Source organism: Meles meles, chromosome 3 (assembly GCF_922984935.1).
Source record: "Meles meles chromosome 3, mMelMel3.1 paternal haplotype, whole genome shotgun sequence".
NCBI lineage: Eukaryota > Metazoa > Chordata > Mammalia > Carnivora > Mustelidae > Meles > Meles meles.
This window is the reverse complement of record NC_060068.1, coordinates 77,242,621-77,262,370: the sequence shown is the minus strand read 5'-3', so window position 1 is coordinate 77,262,370 and position 19,750 is coordinate 77,242,621. Positions and strand designations below refer to the sequence as shown.

The window sequence follows — 19,750 nt, the reverse complement described above, 5'->3', positions numbered from 1 at the left end:
CAAGTACTTGACTTGTCAAGTAGTACCCTGTCACATTTTTGATTCCCATTTGAAGAAGATACCTAATTGAGCCATAAGTATAAATTCTCTCATCTTTCAAGTGATTGGAAGAAATAAGGTATCTACAAGATAAAGGGTGTACATTTTTTTTTTCCTCGTAGCTTTCCTAATTACTTATTTTAAAGAATTTGTTTTGTGTCTGCACTTCCATCACCCACCCCATTGCTTGTTGGGTTTGGTTAATTCCACTTGAGGAGGCTCCCCCAACAACGCCTTCACCATTCAGCGCCCTCTCGTGACACATTGTAACCCTTGTGTACGTTATTCTGCCTTGTATTACATTTTTTACTTTCTAGTATGTGGAGTTTTTTTCTGGCATTCTATTTTTATGTACATATGCCAGAAGTCCAAATAAAGAAATGTCATTTGAAACTGTGTAAATTTTTCCTAAATATGTTAAGGGATTTGTAAAGAGTTGTTTGATGGTTCATGATAATTATTTATGAAATAAATAATTAAATCTTAAGATAATTCATTTAAGTAATTTCAACTACCTGATATTTCAAACGAGTGAAAAAGTATAAGAAACAGTATAGCCGACACCCATTTATCCTTCACTCAGATATCATAGAGAATGACCTTTTGTGATATGAACTTTAGATATATTTAAAAGTAAATAAAGTGTTACAGACCTCACCCTTCACTTCCTTATCTCACTGGTAACCATTATCCTCATGTTACTTGTTATCCTTATGCATATTTTTATTCTTTTATTTATTTATATTTTAACAATATATATAATTTTGTGTATTTTTAAAGTGTACACAAATATGGCACGCTGAACCTGTCATATGCTATTTTGTAGATGATTGTTTTCATAATTGTACAAAGTACATTTTTTCATTTTCCTAGTGATTCCTTTTTTTTCCTATTGTGAATACAAACACTACTAGAGTGAATATAAATATCTTTCTGAGTACTTGTTTATTTTTCTAGGGTAGACTCCTAGAAGAGGAATTGCTGGGTCATGTAGACCAGTAATACAGAATCTTTGACTTTACTAGGCCTTTCCAAATTGCTCTCCATATACTTCCAACATGCCGCATAAGTAGACTCTTAAGCCTTTTGATGATATGATGAATTTTCTGAAAGTGTCTTTTAAAAATTATTCCTTCAAAAATGTTCAGTTTTCTTTGTTTGAATGTTAGAGATAGCTTGTAGGTCCTTTGAACAATCCTGCAATTTCTTTTTCCTTTTCCTGATTAAGAATGTTTTTGGCCTTGAGTGTTTCTTTTTCTATAAATATCCTGTTCATGTCCTTTGCCCATTTTTCCATTGTTTTGGTGTTTTTACTGCCTAGGAGTACTACTTCTTTATTTTAGGCCTTTTCATTTTGTGTTTAATCAAATGGGAGCTCAGTTGGTTAAGCAGCTGCCTTTGGCTCAGGTCATGATCCTGGAGTTCCGGGATGGAGTCTCACAACGGGCTCCCTGCTTGGCGGGGACCCTGCTTCTCCCTTTCTCTCTGCCTGTTGCTCTCCCTGCTTGTGCTCTCTATCAAATAAATAAATAAATAAAATCACAATGTACTTCCATTTTTAAATCTTCCTTTATAGCTAATTAGGATTTGTGATCTCTTAAAGAATCTTTCTCTACCCCAAAATCATATATTATTGTCTAATTATCTTGTGGGGTTTTTTTTTGTTTTTTTGTTTGTTTGTTTTTGTCTGTCAAAGCTGTAATGTACCTGAAACTGATTTTAGTTTATGATGTAAGTTAGGGGTTAGGATTTCTTATTTTTCTTTATGGACATCCTTTTGACCAAACACCATTCTTGAAAAGATCATCCTTTGTGTACTGTACTGCAATGTCTCCTTTGTCATAAATCAAGTAACACATAAATCAAGTAATTGAAGTATACACATCAATCTGTTTCTGTGTTTTTTTCTTAAAGATTTTATTTATTGAGAGAGAGAGTGTGAGCAGGGGGAGGAGCAGAGGGAGAGGGACAAGTGGACTCCCTGCTGAGTGCGGATTCCCTGTGCACAGGGCTCCATTTCACAACCCTGAGATCATGACCTGAGCTGAAGCCAAAAGTCAGATGCTCACCTGACTGAGCCGCCCAGGTGCCTGAGTCTGTTTCTACTTTATTCCACTGTGGGTCTTTGTGTCAGAACCATAGTAATTTATTTATTGTTGCATTACAGTATTGAGCTTTTCAGTCCATGAACATAGTATATTCTTTCATTTAATTAGGTGTTCTTTCATTTCTTTCAGAGATATTTTGTAGTTTGCTATGTCTTTTGTGTTTCCCTGTCTTGCTTATTTCGTTAGATTTATTCCTAGGTATTTGAGTTCTTTTGATATTGTGGTCAATTTTATCAGTAAATTTTCTGTTTTCAACTACTTATTGCTAAAGTCTAGAAATAAAGTTGACTTTTGAATACTGACTTTATATCCAAAGATCTTGCTTAATTCATTTATTGATTATAATAATTTTTGTAGGTTTCTTTAAATTTTCTGGAAACATAATCATGATCTGTAGGATTAATGACAGATGTATTATTTTCTTTCCAAAGATGGTACCTTTTGTTTCCTTTTCATGCTTTTTTTTTTTTTTAAATGAGTAGATACTGGATTTTATCAAATGCTTTCTCTGTGTCCTTGGAGATCATCATCTAATTTGTCTTCTTTATTCTCTTAATGTGGTAAATTACATTGATTGGTCTTTGAATATTAAACCAACCCTATATTCCTCAAAAACTCTAAATGTTTATATAGCTTTGGATTGGCTTATTAATATCCTAAGGAGTTTTACATATATTTTTGTGGATGAAATTGGCCTGTAATTTTTCTTTTTTGTAATGTTCTTGTTGGGTTTTTGGTATCAAGATTCTGTTGGAGTTTTGAAATGTTTTGGTAAGAGTTGCCCTTGTTCTATTCTGTAGAAGAGTTTTTGTAAGATAAGTGCTATTTCTTATATGTTTGCAAGAATCAGTGGAGAAATTATCTGGGTTTGGAGTTTATCTTGTGGAAGGGCTTTTAATTATAGATGAGTTTCTTTAATAGACATAGGATTATTCAGATTAGCTATTTCTTGTGTCATTTTTGCCAATTTTTTAAAAAGCTGTTCATTTTATTTAATTTTTTGCAATATTTGGGTAGGTCCCAAGTTTGACTATTTATAATAGGTTTATTATTTTTAAGTCTCTGTAGGAGAATTAATTTTATTTTAATCATTATTTTCATCATTCTACTCATACAAAGTTTCTTTCTTTGCTTTCAGTGTGCTAAGCTCTTTCTTTTCCAAGAAACATAGATTCACTCAAGTTCCTTCAAGTAATGGAGACATGTGACCCTCATTTTAAAGCTACCTGTAACCATAAGAGAAAGGAATCACAGGGAGAACAAGATCTCTAGTACAGCTTGGCTTTAGTGAGTCTGGAAATGTCTGGTTAATTAGGATATAAAACAACTTTAGAGATGGAACTGGTTTTCTTTTTATCCCCTCAATAGTAAGAGTTTATGATATTTTAACTTTGAGACCCTCATTATTGGCATGAAATTTCTCAACTACTCTGGGCTCTCCTCTGCTTTTTTTTTTTTTTTTAAGATTTTATTTATTTATTTGACAGACAGAGATCACAAGTAGGCAGAGAGAGAGGTAAGCAGTCTCCCCGCCGAACAGAGAGCATGACACAGGGCTTGATCCCAGGACCCTGAGATCATGACCCGAGCCAAAGGCAGAGGCGCAACCTACTGAGCCACCCAGGCGCCCTTGTCCTCTGCTTTTTCTTCCTTTTCATTGCTAACTACCCCTTTACTCCCTGCTCTGTGTAATTTTTCTTCATTCCTTTTGTTTCCTCATAACTTCTTACTCATGATCCCCAGTGCTTTGTGGCCTGTTCTGTCTTCCTCCAGATTGAATTGGTGCATAGTACCAGTTTAAACTCCTAAGAGATTATTTGATTAGTTCCAGAAGCCCTTTTATGTGAGGCCACCTCTAGGACTCTTGGTGAGTTACACAGTGGCCACTCTTGACCAAGCAGGTATTGCCCAGCGTGGTGGGTTCACAGAGCATAGCACATGGATGCCTCGGGCTTACTTGCTGCAGAGATCTCCCACTGGACAATTTTCCTTAGGATGAGTCTGTATGTGGCAAGTACTGTAATTGGTTAATAGAGGCAAGTTCTAGAAGTTATATTAGTACAAGTGTTTGAGCTTTTCTGCCACTTTTTTTTTTAGATTTTATTTATTTATTTGACAGAGAGATCACAAGTAGGCAGAGAGGCAGGCATAGAGAGAGGAGGAAGCAGGCTCCCTGCTGAGCAGAGAGCCCAATGCAGGACTCTCTCCCAGGACCCTGAGATCAAGACCTGAGCCGAAGGCAGAAGCTTAACTCATTGAGCCACCCAGGTGCCCCCGCTTTTCTGCCTCCTTTACATGCTCTGGTGAAATGCCAGTGAAAATTGCTGATAAAGCTGATACCTAGAATTTGGTATTATAAACCTCTTCGTAGTCGTCCATCTATAACTGAAAAAATTCTTGTGCTACCAACTCAAATTAGGGCCTTGAGCAATTAGCTATATAATGTGTGCAGTTTTAGGATGGATAAATGGAAATTGACAGATTTTAAATATAAGCAATATTAAAAACACATAAAGAGTCAGATTGATGAATGTTTAATGAGAAAGCCATAGTAGTTACCTCATTTAGGTTGCTTCTGGTTTCCTTTTTCATATGTGGAAACCATCCTATATATTGCTCAGAATTCTTCTACAATAGCATGATTCAGGTTGAAGACAAAGAGGCCTTCTTTCCCTTTGTGATACTTACTCAGTAATGTATTTAAATACCAGAAAGCCATCTTTTGCCCAATGCATTCTCATTTATGGAATAAATTATAGATATTACATAAAAGCCCTTTGGGTACAACAAGTAAAATTTCTTTTTAATTTTCTAGGGGGATTCAGAGAGAGTAATGATAATCACTGGACCAAACATGGGTGGAAAGAGCTCCTACATAAAACAAGTTGCATTGATTACTATCATGGCTCAGATTGGCTCCTACGTTCCTGCAGAGGAAGCAACAATTGGAATCGTGGATGGCATTTTCACGAGGTAAAAACATTAGTTCTATTTGAATATATTTCTGAAAATAAAGCAAGCCCACATTGTCACATGAACTTTCTGTGTACATATTTAGATGAATAGATTTGCTCTTAAAATATTTAAGGCTTTGGAGCTTAAAATCATTTCATCATGAATATTAATATCAGTAGAGACCAAGGAGAGCATTTTGTCCAGTAATTTTCACGTTATTTTTAGTTTCTGAGTTCTTTAACGAAAATCTTATCTTATATAAAAGATGAATATTTAAACAGTTAAAAGCAGATCTGCTTTGCCTGAGTCAGAGTGGAAGGCTTACAGACTTGCCTGGATAGGCTGTGCGGAGAACAGTCTGAACACCAGTCCACACTCTCCTTGTTTTATAGGTGGGGGACTGAAAACAGACTGAAAAGGACACTGGCCCAAGATAATTTAATTCATATTCTCTCTCTTTTTTTTTTTAACTCTAAGAAAATTCTCTACAACCAACTAGGTCCTACCCCTTTATAAACCTAAATGCATGTCATATTAAGAATATAGGTGAAATATCCTGGTCTTACTAATAGGATATCATAGTTTAATCTATTTATTCAGATTTATCAGTTCTTTAACTATTATACTTCTTGCATGTACATTTTTGGAAAAATTAAATATAGTCTATATTGTGTAGTTAAGCTTTGTGTATAAATGTTTGATTTCTTGTCTAGCTGTATATTTATATGATTCTTGACTTTGGAATTACATCAGAATATATCACATGCTGATATTGATGCACCTGAGTAGACATGAAAATACTTTACCTTAGAGCTTGGTTTTTAGTCTGAGTGAGCAAAGCAAGGAAACCTAAATTCTTTTTGATGGCGTATCACCAAGCAGATGTTATTTTGATCTCTGTATATTTGTAGATGAACTCAGTATAAGAAATTTAAGGAATCTTTCTTTACTTTTTAAATTGTCATTTTCTATTTTGTAAAAAAAAATGTATGAGTTTGTGCATATGTAAATATACTTGGTATTTTATTTCAGTTACATTATTAGGGAGAGGGACAGAGAAATGTAACAAAGAGAAAGAAGATTTTAAAAGATTCACAAAGAGAAAAGATTTAAAAAGTAAGGTGGTTTGTCTGAAAGAGAATCTTGTTAGTGAACAGAATGTCAGATGTTTTTAGATACAAGTAATAGAAAAGAAAAGAAGAGTTTACTTTTCTCATATAACGAGAAGGCTTGGGGTGGGCTGCTACTTCTGCTGCTTCAGTGGTTCTGCAGTTTTGTTGGCCTTTCCCTCATAGTTGCAATATAGTTGCTGTGACTCCAGACATCACATCACATGAGGAAAAAGGAAGACAGAATGCCACAGTTCCTCCCCACACCTTTTTTTTATTTCCAGAAAATCAGTACCTTTTCAGAAACCTCTCAGAAAACTTCCACTTATATTTCACTGACCGGACCTATGTCTCTTGGCCATAATTGCAAGGGAAACAGAAAGTAAGAATTTGCTTTTGTCCAGCTTTACTCATGGAGTTAGACAAGTGTTTGGGAATGGATTGAGAGGTAATCAGAAAACAGTTTTTGCATACAAAAAATGAATTCAGTGATGATAATAATAAAAACAGCTAAACTTTATCATATATATATATTTTTAAACTTTTTATCAATGTATAGGGACTGCCATGTGCCCTTTATATTAAATACTTTATATAAAGTAACATTCAGTGATAGCAAGTATAAGCCTACTGAAAAAGGACAAGCCACACTAATTTCAGGAATTTGGGGGTATTTATTCATTCATCCAACGCATACTAACTTAGCATCTACTATATGACATATATGACTATATGACATATGACTATATGATTGGGACAACAATACAACCATGGTTTCTGTTCTGGCATTTACGGGAAGAGGCTGATTTTCTTTTTTCCATAGATCCTGACTTTATTTATATGTAGTAAGTAGAAATGTGCAGAGACAGAACCATCGTTTAGACAGTTGTGTATGGAGTCCAGAGGGAGAGATGAAAAGTAATGATTAAATTTGCTGTGAGACATTTTTGTATAAGAGATAAGTAAAGTCTTGGGTGTGGATGAGATAGATCATCTCAGTAGAGAGTATAGCGGAGAAAATAGTGTCCTAAGGCTGAGCCTTAGGACTGCCAACATGGCATAGATGAATCAGATGATAAGCTAGAAAAACCGACAGGAGGACAAAAACCAGGATGTTACGTTGTCAGGAGAAGATTCTTTCAAGGAGAAAGGAAGTGGCCAGCAGCCGAGTGTTCAGATGAAATGAAGCCGGAAAAGTCAACTTTGATCTTGACAAAGTGGTGGTCATTAGCAAGAGCTGTTTGTTTGTTTGCTTGTTTGTTTAAAAGATTTGTTTATTGTAGAGAGAGAGAGAAAGAGCATGAATGGCAGGGACAGAGGGAGATAGAATCTCACACAGACTCTGCACTGAGCATGGAGCCCAGTGCAGGGCTGTCTCATGACCTTGAGATCATGACATGAGCCAAAACCAATTGTCAGATGCCCAACCACCTGTGCCACCCAGGTGCCCCAGCAAGAGCTGTTTTGGTGGAGTGGTAGGAGATGGTAAAGGAGTGAGCCAGAGGTCAAGAAATAGACTGTACAGGTGTGGCCAGGAAGCTTGACTGGGAGGAGGAGGTGAGAGATCCAGTGAGGGACTTGGCTTGTTTTGTTAGTGAATGGTAGACTTGAACATGTTTCAGTGGAATATCCAAGGGGATATGTTATATCCATAAATTTATGATTTAAAAAATGCTTCAGTTACCTTGGAGGATATTAGAATAAGTTAATAATGATATTTATAATAACAAAAATCATTAATCACTTTGGAGAATGATAATAGAAAAATAAAGAGAGAATCAAGACAATTCTGTCTTTCCACATAGGTGATGAGAGGAAGTTTCTCATTATAGAAGCGCCCCAGCTAATAGGCGAAGAAGGAATGATAGAGTGTCACCCGTTTTTGCAACCCCCTCCAAGAGTGGAGTTTTTCCAGAGAAGTGAATGAAAAAGCAGAGGGAATATAAGAGTTGTCAAGTCGGGGAGCCTGGATGTCTTAGTTAAGCCTCTGCTTTGGGCTCAGGTCATGATTCCAGGGTGCTAGGATCGAGTCCCGCTTTGGGCTCCCTTCTTTGTGAAGAGCCTGCTTCTCCCTCTTCCTCTGCGGCTCCCCCTGCTTGTGCTTTCTCTCTCCCTCTCTCGCTCTCTCTCTCTCAGTCAGATAAAGAAATAAAATCTTTAAATCTAAAAAAAGGGTTAGGGTTGGCAAGCGCACATTGGGAATAATGGACCATAGAACGTCAACAGAGAAGAGAGCCCAAGGGAAAGCACAGTGGTAGGTGGGCTGGAGTCCTGCAGAGCTGGAACAGCAGTTGTGGTAGATGTGCTGCATGAGCCAGAATGGGCAGCTTTTGAGGTGAAACAGTTCATGCCTCTGCTGAAGTCCAAGATGTGCCCCTGGTGCTGGATAGCTGAGGTAGAGTAGAGGAGGAGAGCAGCTAAGAGGAGATCTAGGCTTGATCTAGGTGGTGTTGGCTGGTTAACTTCCAGAAGCATTGGCAGGTTTCTTGGGGCAGAGGGGAGAATATACACCAAATGTTAACAACTTTGTTGAGTTAACAACAAAGGGGGAGGGATTTGAAGTTAAATAGCTGACAACACGCACAAAGGGAGGATGTCATGGTCAAACGGTATGGCCTCAAAGGAGCTGTTGTTACTATGAGAAGGTAGAGTCTAGAAGTAAGAATGGTAAGTAGGAGAATCCTTGCCGTATCACAGGAGCCAAGGAAATGAATAGGCGATTTCGGAGAGGGTTGCAGGGGAGGGACTGGAGAGGAAAGGGAGTGCCCACGGGGAGAACAGAGTGGAGACACAGGTGAGTTGGCCGGCCATTTGGCAGTATGGCAAGGTGCCCAGTGTCTGGGTTTAGGAGGTGATGAGGTGGAGAGTTGGAGAAAACCTGGAAGTGGAGAGCAGTATGGACCTGATGTTGGAGGCTACAAGAGCCACAGAGAAGGACACACAGTGTTCTGACTGAGGAACACATGGAAGGACAAGGGTGGCACTTTCGACGAGTCTCACCAAACTTGGGTGGTGGTGGGTCCACAAGCTGTTGGTGCCACACACCACAGCCTAACTGGGCTGGCCCTGAAACTTGAGATGCGTACTGTGTCACCTGGACCCAGAAGCTCCTCAGTCCAGCAGGAAAGAAACAGATAAAATAAGCGTGAGTCGATGGCATTGTCCCCTAGGGGTATTGCTGGGTGCACTCTAGCCAGTGATGCATTTTTTCCTGCTTCAGGTCTAATCCTGGCCCCCATTTCTTATCACATATTATTGCAGAAACTGGTCCCCTGCTCTCCCAGTCTTCCTTTTTTCCTCTCCAATCAGTTTTCACTCCTCTGTGAGGTGCCTCCCAGAGCACAGCTATGACCAGGTAATTCTGCTAAACCTTTAACCGTGAATACAGGTCTCTGGGCTTGTCAGTCTGGAACCCCCAGATGACCGCAACCTTTTCAGTCTTATTTTCTGTTTCTTTCCCTCACCTACCATTATGTTAACCCAGCACTTCCTTCTGAATTCCAGGAAGTTATTATGTGCTTTCCCATTTGTCTTTTTTTTTTTTAGTTTTTGTTGTTGTCGTTGTTAAAATTCCACCTCCTTCATGAAGTCTTCCTTGATTCCCCTAGCCAAAATTAATCTTTCTCATCTCTGTACTTCCATCATCCATGTATTTTGCCTTTTTTTTAGAGCTCTTACCACTTTTAGTTTTATAGCTCTTCCTGTACAGGTCTGCCTTTGCTATTGTGTGGTCTATTCCCAGAAGATGAGTCTCATGTTTTATACATTTCTCTTTTCCCTCCCTGAACCTGGACCTCGCTCTACTTGTACATATATAAAACAGGGCTGTTGAATGAATTGACCTTTAAGTCAAGATCAGGCACATGGAAGCTAAATCCACAGGCAGTGGGGACCCTTGAAGACGTAGGAGTAGGGAAGTGATGTGATCAGAGTTACAGTTGAGGTTCCAGGAGGATTCATCTGGCCACCCTGTGAAAGACAGACTATACAAAGGCATGATATCATGATCTAATTCTTGGAGAGATCCTAAGCATCATAATTAGACTGATAGACATGGGAGTGGTTGAGGGACAGAGGAGAGATATTGCAGGGTTAGAAGTGACAGGCCCTGGTAGCTACAGTCGATGAAGAGAGATAGTTGAAAAGCAAGGAGGCATCAAGCCTAGGTGACCAAAAGGAGTGAATGGTGGTGCTTGTCAATAACACTGGGAAATTCAGGAGGAGGATCTGATATCGGAAGTGATCTTAACTGGTAACACGCAGCACAGCAAGGAGGCCTCATCATAAGACGGCCATTACTTTCTATGTTTGTAAGCACAAACTATAGGCTGTTGGGATATTGAGCACTCACTCAATGACAAGGCCAAAACTCTAGGGTACTGAACGTATGTTTTTCTTAAAACCTTACCATGTACCAGAGTTTGACGCTAGGAGTTAGGAATACCGAGGCAAATGAGACCTCTTGACCTGCTCTCCAGAAACAGGTGAGGTAAGGGAGACAGAGGCCCGAGGCATTATAATGCGGTGAGATCTTGGCAGTGCTGGAGAAGTGACTGTGTCTGCGTCTTCATTTGCTTGCCCGTTCATTTGTATTTATCCTGCCATCTTCCAGAAAAGAGTTAAGTGTTGGTTTGCAGAAGATTCCAAATAGCGTAAGTAAAAATGAGGGCGAGGCCTTAAAATGGAGCCAGCAATGAATCTGAAAATATTTATCACATAATGACTAACACTGTTGTGGGGTTTCCACAAAGGTAAGCTTTTCAGTTAAAATAGTTCACAGTGCCTAGAAAAACAAACAAATTGCTTAAGAAAACAGCTTCATGTTTTGTGATGGTTTGTAAAATGGTTTGTAACACTAAGACTAGCTAGTGGCTGGCCTGGAAGGGGCTTGGATGGAACGTGAGCTTCTTCTCTTCCATGTGTGACAGTGTGCCTTCATCTCCTGAACCAGGAGCAGCCTCAAGGAGCTGGACTGATCACCCGTCACTGCGTTGGTCAATGCACCAACTAAGCTTTAAACCTTGCAAATACCGAATTGATGATTTCAGCAGAGTAGTTTTCATTCTGAATTAACGCCTTCACACACGTCCGTTTTTTCAGCTACTTGGGGATACATTTTACAGTTAGTTACCTGGTCCTGGTGGGCCCATCCGGAGGAAATATTACATGAAAGAATATCCTTGTTATAATACATGAAAAAAGAGCTGGTTACAAAGCCTGGCATTCAATGTGATTCCACTTTTGTATGAGAAATTATACATGTAAATATATGCAGAGAAAATCATCGAAATAGAAGACTTGTATTCTAAAATATCATGAGTGATATGGGATTATAGTGAATGTTCTTTTCTTCTGCTTATTAATATTTTTAAACATCTGAAATAAATATGTAACAAAGATACAACCTCAAATTAAGGGCAGTATCAATCAAAATGTTTTGTAGGAGTCCAGTGAAATGCTTATGTGGTCACTGTCTGGGAACACTTTTTTCCAGGGCAGATTTCTCTTCCCTACTCAGTGGGATGGAATTTGGGGTTCTGAGGGTAAACCTTCCCAGGTGATTCAGTGTATTAGAGCTTACTTTTCGAAAGTGTTTAACCCAGCCTATTGTTCTTCCTCCTGTAGACATTGATGGTTTTCTTGTCTGGGTCATTATACAAGATTGGTGTCTTTAATTTTCACAACTCACGTTGTCATTTGCACATGTAACATCTAAAACAATGAGTTTGAACCCTTAATGTACCTTAGACTTTTTTTTTTTTAAGATTTTATTTATTTGACAGAGATCACAAGTGGGCAGAGAGGCAAGCAAAGACAGAGAGAGGGGAAGCAGGCTCCTCACTGAGCAGAGAGCCCGATGTGGGGCTCGATCCCAAGACCCTGGGATCATGACCTGAGCCAAAGGCAGAGGCTTCAACCCACTGAGCCACCCAGGTGCCCCTAGACTTTTTTTTTTTTTGAGAGAGAGAGAAAGTGCATGTGTGCACACAAGGGTGGTAAGGGGCAGAGGAAGAGGGGGAGAGAGACTCTTAAAACAGTCTCTAAGATCAGCACAGAGCCTGCGACAGATGGGGCTTGATCTCACGACCCTGAGATCATGACCTGAGCTGAAATCACGAGTCTGACATTTAACCCACTGAGGCACGCAGGTACCCCCATTGGACTTTTTTGTAATGGAGCTTTTAGAAAATAGTGATACATGGACCATAGAGGTTTTAAGATGGACTAGGGTCTAGAAGTTGAGTTATGTAAGCGTCCAGATAGTTTTGGAGTGCAGCTGAGGTTGAGAAGCATTTCCCCAAGCCCTTGCTGGAGAGCTCAGTTGTTTAATTATAAAAGTTAATTTAAAAATTGTAGATGCTTATTATGAAAACAGCCTGACAGTATAAAGGGTATAGAGTGGAACTTCTGCCTTCTGCCCAGGTCAACAACTATTAATGGTTCTCTGTATAACTTTCCACAAATGTGCAAGTATATGTAAATCTTCTTTTATATAAAAGGTATTATACTAAGCATTACTGCTATGCATCTTGCTTTTATTTCCAGATATGTAGGGGACATGTTTCTCTACCAGTTCATTAATCTCACATGTTTTAATGGCTGCAAGGTATCTGCTGTGCAGAGATTCCTAGGTCTCTAACCTCAGAGGGCTGTATCTGGGATGCACTGCTTTAGTATAAGGATCCTGTTCCCTGTCTTGTCTTCTGTCCTCACCCTCTCTTCCTTTACAGTTGGAAAGGAGTCTTCATGGACCACATTCATTTATATCCTAGATCCTTACTGGAATGTGGTGTGATAGTATGCTTTCATATTTTCATTTATTTATTGTAAAATAATTCAGACATATAACAATGCCCGAGGTAACTGCCACTCTACAAAAGAAATAAAACATGCCAGTACTATTGAACCCACAATTCTCCCTAATTCTTTTCCTTTCCACCCCATCTAGAGGAGCTGCCCTTCTGACTGTAGTTGTCATTCCATGCATTTCTCTCTATTTTTACTACATAGGTATGTTTTTGAGAACACACAGAGTTATTGGGTATGCTCTTACCCTTTATATGTATGTTATCACACTGTATTTTCTTCTGCAAGGGGCTTTTCCCCCAATATCATGTTTATGAAATTCATCCATATGGATACATACAATTCCAGTTTACTCATTTTTCTGTAATTATGGATATTCCGTTGTACATGCACCTACCACAGTTTATCCATTTTCCATGATTGATATTTAACATGATTCAGATTTGTTGCAAATGCAGGTCGTACTGGTACTTGTCTTGCACACACCTTCTGGTGCACATGAACGAGTTTCCTGAATCCCAGCTGTTATCTAGGAGTGGGACTGTGTGGAGTGTACGGAATGTGTGTCTTTCTTGTTCTTCAGGGAGGCTGCCAGCAGTATGTAAAAGTTTGTACCTGTGCTTTAACATTAAATTAGGGGTGTCTAGGTGGCTGAGAGTCTGACTCATGATTTTGGCTCAGGGCAGGATCTCTCAGTCATGAGACGGAGCCCTGCATTCAGGGTCTGGGTCCGCACTGGGTGTGGAGCCCGCTTAGGGTTCTCTCTCTCACTCTCCTTCTGTCCCTCTCCCCCGCTGGCGCAGGCGTGCAGGCATGTATTCACCTGTGCATACGTGCTTTCTCTGTCTCAGAAATAAATACAGAAAATAAAAGAAAATTAGACATACCCATTTGATGATGTTTCTATATAGTCTTCCAAATTGCTCGTAAGTAAATTTATTTTATTTACAGTCTTGTACATGAAGTGCCATCTGAGAAGTCATTTTTTGTTAATGCTAGGGGATTATTTTCCCTCCATGTGCACGCTTTGCCTGTTTACAAAAAGATCTGAAGCACTTTATTGGCCTTCTCTGACAAACTGCCAGGCCTCCTCTCATCAACTGATGGTTACTTCCTTTAATTCCTTTTTGTCTTGGCTGCCAGGAAAGCAAGAGCTAAATTCAAGGCTCAGGTGCAGAAACAAATTTGGTTTAGTTTTCCCCTTCTCATACATGGGAGTATTTCTCGAATATGGTTCTTATAACAGCTGCATCAGAATCAGAGAGAAGCTTGTTTCAAATGTTTAAAACTTTCTAAGCCCTGATCAGAGACCTATTAAGCTGGAATCGCTGAGACCCAAAATTAGCATTTTCAAAGCTCATTTAAAATGTGCTGTCTTAAATATGAAGATCTACGGGATGGCTTATGATCTTAGTTTCATACTCTTTGTAATTCTTCCATAATAGGTATGTTGTTATTCAAATCATTGCGAATCCTGTTTGGACTCAATGGAAGAAATACTGAAAATCTAGCAGAGTGAGATAGATGCGTAACACTTGGCTCCAAACTTTTACCTTTAAATTGGGTATTTTTGTGTTATTGACCGGACATTTATGACACTGGGTTTAAATTCATGCATTCTGTAAATACTCGTTGAGTGCCTACTTTGTGCCGTGTGCTGTGCTGTCAGAGGAATAAATGAATGTGTGAAAAGCTGTGAATAGACAGGCTTTAGGAATATTTTTTACTGAATGCTGTAACCTCGTATAAGCCTATTCCTGAACAAGAACATTATTTTTAAAAGTAGAATTTTGGCAAACATATACATGTGGCTCTAATTAGTATATTTATATCAGCATATTGTGATAAATGTATTTATCAGTGAAATATTTCTAGATACATATTTCCAAGGATCATTAACATGTTTGAGTGCATCACCAGAATATAAGGTCTGTTGTTTATTATCCTGATAAATGCAACCTTAACCCTCATTTACGTTTTTAGACTTGCTAATTAAGTTTTAGAAAAGCAATGAATTAAATGTGGCTTGAAAAAAGCAAAACAATTGGCTTCTGTCAACATAATTTTTTGTCAATTAAATGTTGGTAGAAAGTGGTATTTACATTAAATGGCCCTTGGTTAATAATTTTCTTGCCATGTTACCCAAATAAAGTCTGTTTCGGCTCCTCACTTCAGGAACTGTGTACTCAAAATGGCAACAGTGTGCTTATTTTAAGAGAGAATTGGAGCGTAATAGGCATTCAAATGCTTAACTTATTTTGAATATTTGCTTTTGACTGTGTGGATGATTACTGATTTGTTTGCCCAGTCTAGTTTAATTCAGCAAATGCTGATTGAGCACCTAGTGTGGAGTATTTGTACTCTATTAAATATATATGATATATATTTATATATACTTGTATATGTATATATTCTAATATATATTTATATATTTAATATGTATATTTTATATATGTATGTATATATCCTCCTTGGGCAGAAAGAGAACATCTTGAATCAGTGTATGTTTTCCAGTTAGTAGTAAATACCAGCACTAAAAACCGCATGATAAGTGATATTTTACTAAATGAGTAGGCTGTTATAAGTTCTATTGGCATCAGAAGTGTTCCCTATTAATATCTCTGTTGTTTATTTAGTTCCCACAGCTATGTTTGCCAAACAGGAGATGCTTCACTTCATCTTTTGATAAGAAGTGGTTGTGTGAATTTAATACTTCATTCACCAGAGGACTTGGTTTGGTTTGAAATGCAGAGCCCAAGCGGTTCCCTTGAACACAGATCCCCTGGATATAGTGTTGTAATTGGTGTGATGAAGGGGACTCTTAGACTCTGTATTTAAGAACCTCTGCAAGTGACCCTGAAATGTATTCAGATTTAGGAGCCATTGTTCAATTTCCACTCCTGAAATTTTGCAAAGAGAACAACAGAATCAGAGAGATTGTGATTTTGTCTGCCTGAGCTCATAATGTGTGTTTAATTATAAGGATGCTTCCCTCCGGTTGTGTCAGGTTCCCCTCTATTAAGCTCATTAATTAATCTGAGTAATTAATTAATCCGATTAATCTTATTCCTGATGAGTGATTGATCTTGTCTTTCTTTTGATGGCCTTAATTATTTGTGGCTTTAAGATATGCAGTTAATGTTGGGAAAGAACATTTGCTCTCTTCATTATTATCTTTTGAAATTCTTGGGGCTTTCCCACAGAGCGGACTAGTAGATGTGTTAGAGAATAGTTTGCCCAGTCAGCACATTCTGGGTTCCCTTTGATAGGAAAATGCCCCGTCCTTCATAAGTGGCCTGCCTGTGTTTGTAGATGTTTCCAGTGAACATGGTTTCACGAGAGCCAACAAAAGTTTGGCATTTTCCTGGATTATTGACTTGATTCTCAACAACGTTTCCATTGAAATTGAAAGATTGCTAACAGTATTTTTTGCTTAGTTATATATGCAGTTCAGTGTTACAACTTTTACAAATTAATTTTAAATACTGTAATGTGATGTGATTGCAACTGTTAGTAGAAACAATTATATGAAAGAAAAACTTTTTTCTTGTCTTTTGTAATAATTTTATTGCTGCTAATCAAGTGTTTTCGATGTTGCTAGAAGAAAGCTGCTTCTAACCTGGTAATTACTTTCTTTTTCCCTTGTCTTAAAGTAATGATACAATAAAGTATTCTTAAATGTATCGTTTGTGATTTTTAAAAATAACATGTTTTCTAATTACACTGGAATGCTTGTTCACTGTGCAAGATTTAAAAATAGAAAAGCTCAAAAAAAGGAGGAAATTTAAATCACCTGTAATTCTACCACCTGGAAATCGTTATTTAGGTATTTGCTTTTTTGGGCTCTTGTAAAAATGCATACAATGTAGTGGTAAATCATTGGTGACTTCATTCCATTTCTGGGTTAATGTTTATGTTTTAATTAAATGCAGCACAGATTTTTTTTAATGCCTTTTAAGTACAATCCAGTATGCACACATCTTGTAGTAATTGGTATCCTTTTACGGCTTTTTCTTTTCTTGGACTACAGTTTTTAAATTTTTCTTTCTTATACCATCCTTCTCCAAAGTTAGAGATTTATTTATTTAGGAGATTATTTTCCTTGTGTATGTTACATAATACTCAAGAAGCTTTGACATGTATACTCTACAGAATTCTGTTAACTTTGTAGCAAAGTGAAGTAAATAGGAAAACATCTTTAATTTCAAAAAGAAGGCAAAATAAGCTAACACAAAAGTCCTCCTCCTATACAGGTACTTGGAGGACAAATAAGGTATTCCACTTACATGAGGAAACTAGAATAGGCAAATTCATAGGGACAGAAAATAGAATAGAGGTTACCATGGGCTCGCGGGAAGGAGAGAATAGCGAGTTTGTTTTTTAATGAGTATAGAATTTCTTTTTTGGGATGATGAAGAGATCTAGTAATGGATGGTGGTGATGGTTGCACAACATTTGAATGTGCTTATTAATGCCACTGAATTGTGTACCTGAAAAATGGTAAGTGGTAAACTTTATATATTTTTTACCACAATTTTTGAAGCACTCAAATATGTCCCAAAATCCAAATATAACACAATAATTATTGCCTCTCTTCAGTGATTTTGATATTTGAGCTCCAGTATTGATCGTGCAATAAGAAAAACTGTTTTTCTTTGTTAATTACAGCACTTCTCCCTCATGCTAGCATTTTTCTTGTGTAAGACCTGGAAATTGTGATTTGAGGGGACAGAGGCCCACCCTGTTAGCTACGATTGAAAAAGATCTAGAATGTTACCTCAAAATATCAAGTTCTCATAAAAACAAACTCTTTTTCAATTTTTCATGTAACTGTTCTTTATTTTAGAAACTGATTTTAGAAACTATTAACTTCTTTTCTCCATTAGTGCTTTATTAAGCTTTGTTGACCTATTTAAGGGTTATAGATGAGGAGGGAGTAGGGGATTAGAAAGATTAGTCAACCGCCACCCCTAAAAATATCAGAGTGATTTTTTTTTCTTAATCACATAACTATAACCTGTGTACTCAGAGCAAACTAACTCTAAGACGAAACCTAAAGAATGCATTTTTTACTACTTCTGAATGTAAATAGAATAATAATGACATGTGTTCTAGATGTCCTTAAATTTCTAACATATTTTAACATTTGAAAAACTTCAGAATCATTATCCAGTATTGTGTCCTGTAAAGTGCTTGTTGAAGTAATAAAAAGTTATAAAAAAATATGTTAATTTATAATGTCTTCAAAAACTTATTTTTGGTGCTTTTCTGGGATATGTACAAGTTAGCAAGATAATAGGAAAGTAGAATGGTATCTAAAGACCCTGGAATAAAGAGAATATAAGGAGAGAAACATAAGATAGTAAGGATAGAAAAATAAAGTGAGATTTGCTGTTTGTATTATTATTACAAGGTGTTATTCAGTTTTTTTTAACCAAGGCGAAAAGGAAAATGTGTTTAGTTATAAAATTCTGTGTCCATCAAAATAACTATACTGCTGAAATTTATTGGAAAAATAAACTATATTCCTTAAGGGTAGTTAGCAGAAAATATTTTATCAGTAAACATTTCAGTCAGAAGCTCATGCTTCCCTAGTCTCCTCAGTGACTGGTTAGCAAGCTGGTCTTTCTTCAGTGTCTGCCGGGCACCACTGTTCCTTTCTCATCATGTACCGTGGAAAAATATAATTGTAATAGAAAATGTGTTGCCTGCTGAGGCGATGGCTTTCAAACTGTTGCACAGGGTCTCGAGAGCCCCCCAGAGTCCCGTCCGGATGAGGAAAGGGGGCCTTACAGGGCTATGTCGGGACCAAATCAGCATGCCTTTTATCTAATCTGTAGTGAGTTTCTCTGTGAAATTTCATTTGAGCAAGGGATTTAACAGCTAAAAAGATACTGAAAATCAGTGGCCTAATGGTAGTTAGGAATATTGCATAATAAAAGTACATCTAAGACGCCCTCAAATCTGGTCTGCTGTCCTTACGGGCAGAAATCCAATAATACCGTGAAGCATGTTGTGGCTCAGTCAGGTAAACGTCTGACTCCTGATTTCGGCTCAGGTCATGATCTCATGGTCACGGGATCGAGTCCACATTGGACTCCCATGCTCACCGTGGGGTCCGAGATGACTGAGAGTCTATCTAGGCTTTGATGCTAAGATCATTAGAGAACAACTGGTCACCATCAGTGACAAAATCTAGCAAGGTCAGGAGGGAGAATGGGTGATCTGTTAGTCTTGTCAGGAAGACCTTGAAGATGTACATTAGCAAGGATAGTTTGGAGAAGCAGAAAGTAAATAGCATTTTTAAAAATTATACTTCATCAGTATGAATTTGACTTTACCACTAAAAATTTGGCATAAGAAAAGCATTTTTACATTAAATAGGTTATCGTGAAAAGTGAAAATTGGACTTACTCTTTTCAGTGCAGTGTCTTTCAACTGAATGGAAAATGCAGGTGAATACTGTTAAGATTGCATTCTAGTTTTTAATTACCAGGTACCATATTATTGCAATAAGCTTTCCATGAAAATATTAAATGTTAATTTTTATATTCATTAAAAACTTGTTTCTCTTATGTTCCTTAGATTTGTACACTATAATTTTAGAATAAACTCAGCAACAGTGGACAAGGATAACTGTAATTTATATGGAAGTACAAAGGAGAACATAAATTTAAAACTTTTCATCCCTTACAACTCTTGCCACAAATGATCAGTCAGTCCTTTGTTAAC

General features: G+C 37.6%; 1 protein-coding gene across 1 annotated transcript in view; it reads left to right on the top strand.

Annotated features, from left to right (window-relative positions):
• The window catches only part of MSH3 (mutS homolog 3), a 186,014-nt gene that overhangs the window by 141,419 nt on the left and 24,845 nt on the right, over window positions 1-19,750 (top strand). The window contains 1 exon segment of the mRNA XM_045999684.1: window positions 4,963-5,120. Coding sequence (XP_045855640.1) covers window positions 4,963-5,120 — 158 coding nt within the window.